Genomic DNA, 7,500 nt, shown 5'->3' on the forward strand with positions numbered 1-7,500 from the left:
GGGCAAATCTCCCAGCAGCCCTTGCAGCGGCCGGAGCAAAGGATTCTGGGCCTTGTAGTTTGGCAAAGCGGCTTCCCAAAAATGCAAATAATCCGGCCAGAAATCAGAATATTCGGATCTTGCAAACGCCATTTGCAAGGGGAAGAAATCGATGCATAAAATGTGATTTTCCGCATTTGCAAAATTCTCTTTAGATATTGCAAACTCCATTTGCAAGGAGAAGAAATCGATGCATGAAATGTGAATTTTCCCCGTTTGCAAAATCTCCCAGCAGCCCTTGCAAAGGCCGGAGCAAAGGATTCTGGGCCTTGTAGTTTGGCAAAGCGGCTTCCCAAAAAATGCAAATAATCCGGCAAGAAATCAGAATATTCGGATCTTGCAAACGCCATTTGCAAGGGGAAGAAATCAATGCATAAAATGTGATTTTCCGCATTTGCAAAATTCTCTTTAGATCTTGCAAACTCCATTTGCAATGGGTAGAAATAAATGCATGAAATGTGAATTTTCCGCGTTTGCAAAATCTCCCAGCAGCCCTTGCAAAGGCCGGAGCAAAGGATTCTGGGCCTTGTAGTTTGGCAAAGCAGCTTCCCCAAAATGCCAATAATCTGGCAAGAAATCAGAATATTCGGATCTTGCAAACGCCATTTGCAAGGGGAAGAAATCGATGCATGAAATGTGAATTTTCCCCATTTGCAAATCTCCCAGCAGCCCTTGCAAAGGCCGGAGCAAAGGATTCTGGGCCTTGCAGTCTTTGCAAAGCAGCTTCCTGCTTTGCAAACCAATTGCATTTCTCCTTTGGGTGCAAATGGGAGGAATGGGGATCGTGCAATTGGTGCAAGACGAAGGAGAAAATTATCTCTGCTTTTGCAGCAGCAAAAGCGACGGATCGCCGAGTTTCCAGTGAGTTGCAAAGTGGAATCGGGGAGATTTGCAGCAATTTTGCAAAGCGGCTGCGCTCTGGAGCTTTGCAAACTTCCGGCTCTTGGCAAACTTCCGGCTGATTGCAATAAAAAGCAGCCATTGCAATTATTAGTAAATAAATAAAAAGTGACGGATGCAATTATTGCAGCCACCGTTGCAAAATAATTTCATTTTCCTGATTTGCAAATTTTTCTGGCTGCTTGCAATCAGAAGCAAGGCTTGCGATTGGAGATTATTGCAGCCACCGTTGCAAATCATTTTCTTCTCTGCTTTTATTGTATTTTATTCTTATTTTATGCTCTGCTTTGGCACATTTCCCGCTGTTTGCAAGAAAAAGCGACGCTTGCAATTGGGGATTATTGCAGCCGCCGTTGCAAATAATTTTATTTTCCTCGTTTGCAAATTTTCTGCTGCTTGCAATAAAAAGTGACGGTTGCAATTGGATATTTTTGCAAATGATTTTATTCTCTGCTTTTCTTTTCTTTTATTCTAATTTTATGCTCTGCTTTTGCACATTTCCCGCTGTTTGCAATCAGAAGCAACAGTTGCAATTGGAGATTATTTGCAAGAATTGCAATAAAAAGCGACTCTTGCAATGGGAGATTGCAAATAATTTTATTTTCCCCATTTGCCAATTTCCGGCTGTTTGCAAGAAAAAGCGACGCTTGCAATCGGAGATTCTTGACAATAAAGATATTATTATTATTATTATTATTATTATTATTATTATTATTATTATTCCAGTTCCCCATTGCAAATGATTTGATTCTCTGCCTTTATTTTCTTTTATTCTGATTTTATTCTCCGCTTTTGCCAACTTTCCTGCTGTTTGCATGAAGAAGCAAAAGTTGCAATGGGAGATAGGATAGGAGAGGAGGTTAGGATAGGATAGGATAGGAGAGGAGGTTAGGATAGGATAGGATAGGATAGGAGAGGAGGTTAGGATAGGATAGGATAGGATAGGATAGGATAGGAGACAAGGATAGGATAGGATAGGATAGGATAGGAGGATAGGATAGGAGACAAGGGTAGGATAGGATAGGATAGGAGGATAGGATAGGATAGGATAGGAGGATAGGATAGGAGACAAGGATAGGATAGGAGAGGATAGGAGACGATAGGATAGGAAACAAGGATAGGATAGGAGACAAGGATAGGATAGGAGGATAGGATAGGAGACAAGGGTAGGATAGGAGGATAGGATAGGAGACAAGGATAGGATAGGAGAGGATAGGATAGGAAACAAGGATAGGATAGGAGACAAGGATAGGATAGGAGGATAGGATAGGATAGGATAGGAGGATAGGATAGGAGACAAGGATAGGATAGGAGGATAGGATAGGAGACAAGGATAGGATAGGAGGATAGGATAGGAGACAAGGATAGGATAGGAGGATAGGATAGGAGACAAGGATAGGATAGGAGACAAGGATAGGATAGGAGGATAGGATAGGAGACAAGGATAGGATAGGAGACAAGGATAGGATAGGAGACAAGGATAGGATAGGAGGATAGGATAGGAGACAAGGATAGGATAGGAGACAAGGATAGGATAGGAGGATAGGATAGGAGACAAGGATAGGATAGGAGACAAGGATAGGATAGGAGACAAGGATAGGATAGGATAGGATAGGAGACAAGGATAGGATAGGAGGATAGGAGAGGAGGAAAGGATAGGATAGGAGACAAGGATAGGATAGGAGGATAGGATAGGAGACAAGGATAGGATAGGAGGATAGGATAGGAGACAAGGATAGGATAGGAGACAAGGATAGGATAGGATAGGATAGGAGACAAGGATAGGATAGGAGGATAGGAGAGGAGGAAAGGATAGGATAGGAGGATAGGATAGGAGACAAGGATAGGATAGGAGAGGATAGGATAGGATAGGAGGATAGGATAGGAGGATCTGATAGGATAGGAGACAAGGATAGGATAGGATAGGAGACAAGGATAGGATAGGATGGGATAGGATAGGATACAAGGATAGGATAGGAGAGGATAGGATAGGAAAGGATAGGAAAGGATAGGATAGGAGACAAGGATAGGATAGGAGACAAGGATAGGATAGGATAGGATAGGATAGGAGACAAGGATAGGATAGGATAGGATAGGAGGATAGGATAGGATAGGAGACTAGGATAGGATAGGAGAGGTTAGGATAGGATAGGATAGGAGACAAGGATAGGATAGGAGACTAGGATAGGATAGGAGAGGATAGGATAGGATAGGATAGGAGACTAGGATAGGATAGGAGACAAGGATAGGATAGGATAGGATAGGAGAGGATAGGAGACTAGGATAGGATAGGATGGGATAGGATAGGAGAGGATAGGATAGGAGACTAGGATAGGATAGGAGAGGATAGGAGACTAGGATAGGATAGGATGGGATAGGATAGGAGAGGATAGGATAGGAGACTAGGATAGGATGGGATAGGATAGGAGACAAGGATAGGATAGGATGGGATAGGAGAGGATAGGATAGGAGACTAGGATAGGATGGGATAGGATAGGAGACAAGGATAGGATAGGATAGGATAGGATAGGATAGGATAGGATAGGAGACAAGGATAGGATAGGATAGGATAGGAGACAAGGATAGGATAGGATGGGATAGGATAGGAGACTAGGATAGGATAGGATAGGAGACTAGGATAGGATAGGATAGGAGACTAGGATAGGATAGGAGGATAGGATAGGAGACAAGGATAGGATAGGAGGATAGGATAGGAGACAAGGATAGGATAGGATAGGATAGGAGACAAGGATAGGATAGGAGACAAGGATAGGATAGGATAGGATAGGATCGGATAGGATAGGATAGGATAGGAGACTAGGATAGGATAGGATGGGATAGGATAGGAGACAAGGATAGGATAGGATAGGATACAAGGATAGGATAGGATGGGATAGGATAGGAGACAAGGATAGGAGAGGAGAGGAGAGGATAGGATAGGATAGGATAGGAGACAAGGATAGGATAGGAGACAAGGATTGGATAGGAGAGGAGAGGATAGGAGACTAGGATAGGATAGGAGAGGATAGGATAGGATAGGAGGATATGATAGGAGGATCTGATAGGATAGGAGACAAGGATAGGATAGGAGGATAGGATAGGATAGGAGACAAGGATAGGATAGGATGGGATAGGATAGGAGACAAGGATAGGATAGGATAGGAGAGGATAGGATAGGATAGGAAAGGATAAGAAAGGATAGGATAGGATAGGAGACAAGGATAGGATAGGAGAGGATAGGATAGGATAGGAGGATAGGATAGGTTAGGAGACAAGGATAGGATAGGAGAGGATAGGAGAAAAGGATAGGATAGGAGGATAGGATAGGAGACAAGGATAGGAGGATAGGATAGGAGACAAGGATAGGATAGGATAGGAGACAAGGATAGGATAGGAGAGGATAGGATAGGATAGGAGGATAGGATAGGTTAGGAGACAAGGATAGGATAGGAGAGGATAGGAGAAAAGGATAGGATAGGAGGATAGGATAGGAGACAAGGATAGGAGGATAGGATAGGAGACAAGGATAGGATAGGATAGGAGACAAGGATAGGATAGGAGAGGATAGGATAGGAGAGAAGGATAGGATAGGAGAGGATAGGATAGGAGACAAGGATAGGATAGGAGACAAGGATAGGATAGGAGACAAGGATAGGATAGGAGAGGATAGGATAGGAGAGGATAGGATAGGAGACAAGGATAGGATAGGAGAGGATAGGATAGGAGAGGATAGGATAGGAGACAAGGATAGGATAGGAGACAAGGATAGGATAGGAGACAAGGATAGGATAGGAGACAAGGATAGGATAGGAGAGGATAGGATAGGAGAGGATAGGATAGGAGACAAGGATAGGATAGGAGGATAGGATAGGAGGATAGGATAGGAGGATAGGATAGGAGACTAGGATAGGACAGGATAGGATAGGATAGGAGGATAGGATAGGATAGGAGGATAGGATAGGATAGGAAACAAGGATAGGATAGGAGGATAGGATAGGATAGGATAGGATAGGAGGATAGGATAGGAGGATAGGATAGGAGACAAGGATAGGATAGGAGACAAGGATAGGATAGGAGACAAGGATAGGATAGGAGAGGATAGGATAGGAGAGGATAGGATAGGAGACAAGGATAGGATAGGAGAGGATAGGATAGGAGAGGATAGGATAGGAGACAAGGATAGGATAGGAGACAAGGATAGGATAGGAGACAAGGATAGGATAGGAGACAAGGATAGGATAGGAGAGGATAGGATAGGAGAGGATAGGATAGGAGACAAGGATAGGATAGGAGGATAGGATAGGAGGATAGGATAGGAGGATAGGATAGGAGACTAGGATAGGACAGGATAGGATAGGATAGGAGGATAGGATAGGATAGGATAGGATGGGATAGGATAGGAGACAAGGATAGGATAGGATGGGATAGGAGAGGATAGGATAGGAGACTAGGATAGGATAGGATGGGATAGGATAGGAGACAAGGATAGGATAGGATAGGATAGGATAGGATAGGATAGGATAGGAGACAAGGATAGGATAGGATAGGATAGGAGACAAGGATAGGATAGGATGGGATAGGATAGGAGACTAGGATAGGATAGGATAGGAGACTAGGATAGGATAGGATAGGAGACTAGGATAGGATAGGAGGATAGGATAGGAGACAAGGATAGGATAGGAGGATAGGATAGGAGACAAGGATAGGATAGGATAGGATAGGAGACAAGGATAGGATAGGAGACAAGGATAGGATAGGATAGGATAGGATCGGATAGGATAGGATAGGATAGGAGACTAGGATAGGATAGGATGGGATAGGATAGGAGACAAGGATAGGATAGGATAGGATACAAGGATAGGATAGGATGGGATAGGATAGGAGACAAGGATAGGAGAGGAGAGGAGAGGATAGGATAGGATAGGAGACAAGGATAGGATAGGAGACAAGGATTGGATAGGAGAGGAGAGGATAGGAGACTAGGATAGGATAGGAGAGGATAGGATAGGATAGGAGGATATGATAGGAGGATCTGATAGGATAGGAGACAAGGATAGGATAGGAGGATAGGATAGGATAGGAGACAAGGATAGGATAGGATGGGATAGGATAGGAGACAAGGATAGGATAGGATAGGAGAGGATAGGATAGGATAGGAAAGGATAAGAAAGGATAGGATAGGATAGGAGACAAGGATAGGATAGGAGAGGATAGGATAGGATAGGAGGATAGGATAGGTTAGGAGACAAGGATAGGATAGGAGAGGATAGGAGAAAAGGATAGGATAGGAGGATAGGATAGGAGACAAGGATAGGAGGATAGGATAGGAGACAAGGATAGGATAGGATAGGAGACAAGGATAGGATAGGAGAGGATAGGATAGGATAGGAGGATAGGATAGGTTAGGAGACAAGGATAGGATAGGAGAGGATAGGAGAAAAGGATAGGATAGGAGGATAGGATAGGAGACAAGGATAGGAGGATAGGATAGGAGACAAGGATAGGATAGGATAGGAGACAAGGATAGGATAGGAGAGGATAGGATAGGAGAGAAGGATAGGATAGGAGAGGATAGGATAGGAGACAAGGATAGGATAGGAGACAAGGATAGGATAGGAGACAAGGATAGGATAGGAGACAAGGATAGGATAGGAGAGGATAGGATAGGAGAGGATAGGATAGGAGACAAGGATAGGATAGGAGGATAGGATAGGAGGATAGGATAGGAGGATAGGATAGGAGACTAGGATAGGACAGGATAGGATAGGATAGGAGGATAGGATAGGATAGGAGGATAGGATAGGATAGGAAACAAGGATAGGATAGGAGGATAGGATAGGATAGGATAGGAGGATAGGATAGGAGGATAGGATAGGAGACAAGGATAGGATAGGAAGATAGGATAGGAGGATAGGATAGGATAGGATAGGAGACAAGGATAGGATAGGATAGGATAGGAGACAAGGATAGGATAGGAGAGGAGAAAAGGATAGGATAGGATAGGATAGGAGACAAGGATAGGATAGGAGAGGATAGGATAGGAGACAAGGATAGGATAGGAGAGGATAGGATAGGAGAGGATAGGATAGGATAGGATAGGAGACAAGGATAGGATAGGAGGCTTTTTTTATTTAAACCGGAGGCTTTTTTTATTTAAATTGAAAATGAAATAAAATGTGCATTTAAAAATCAGACAGAATTCGCAAAAATGACCTATCAAAGGGACAAAAGGCGAAGAAGAGCGGAGTCAATTGGTTGCAGAAATACGAATTAATTGCAAAAGTTCAAAAACCGGAGACTTTTTTTATTTAAATTGAAAATGAAATAAAATGTGCATTTAAAAATCAGACAGAATTCGCAAAAATGACCTATCAAAGGGACAAAAGGCGAAGAAGAGCGGAGTCAATTGGTTGCATAAATACGAATTAATTGCAAAAGTTCAAAAACCGGAGGCTTTTTTAATTTAAATTGAAAATGAAATAAAATGTGCATTTAAAAATTAGACAGAATTCCCAAAAATGACCTATCAAAGGGACAAAATGTGCAATTGGTTGCGTAAAT

The 7,500-nt window shown here is 42.9% G+C and overlaps 1 protein-coding gene across 1 annotated transcript in view; it reads left to right on the forward strand.

The window, feature by feature from the left end:
* Positions 1 to 776: 776 nt before the first annotated feature.
* LOC310697885 (protein PAXX-like) overlaps positions 777 to 7,500 on the forward strand; it is a 14,280-nt gene continuing 7,556 nt past the window's right edge. The window contains exon 1 of the mRNA XM_083484491.1: positions 777 to 900. Coding sequence (XP_083340617.1) covers positions 806 to 900 — 95 coding nt within the window. The 5' untranslated portion in view covers positions 777 to 805. The remainder of the gene's footprint in view (positions 901 to 7,500) is intronic.

Source organism: Podarcis liolepis, assembly GCF_965112155.1.
Source record: "Podarcis liolepis genome assembly, chromosome: Z".
NCBI lineage: Eukaryota > Metazoa > Chordata > Lepidosauria > Squamata > Lacertidae > Podarcis > Podarcis liolepis.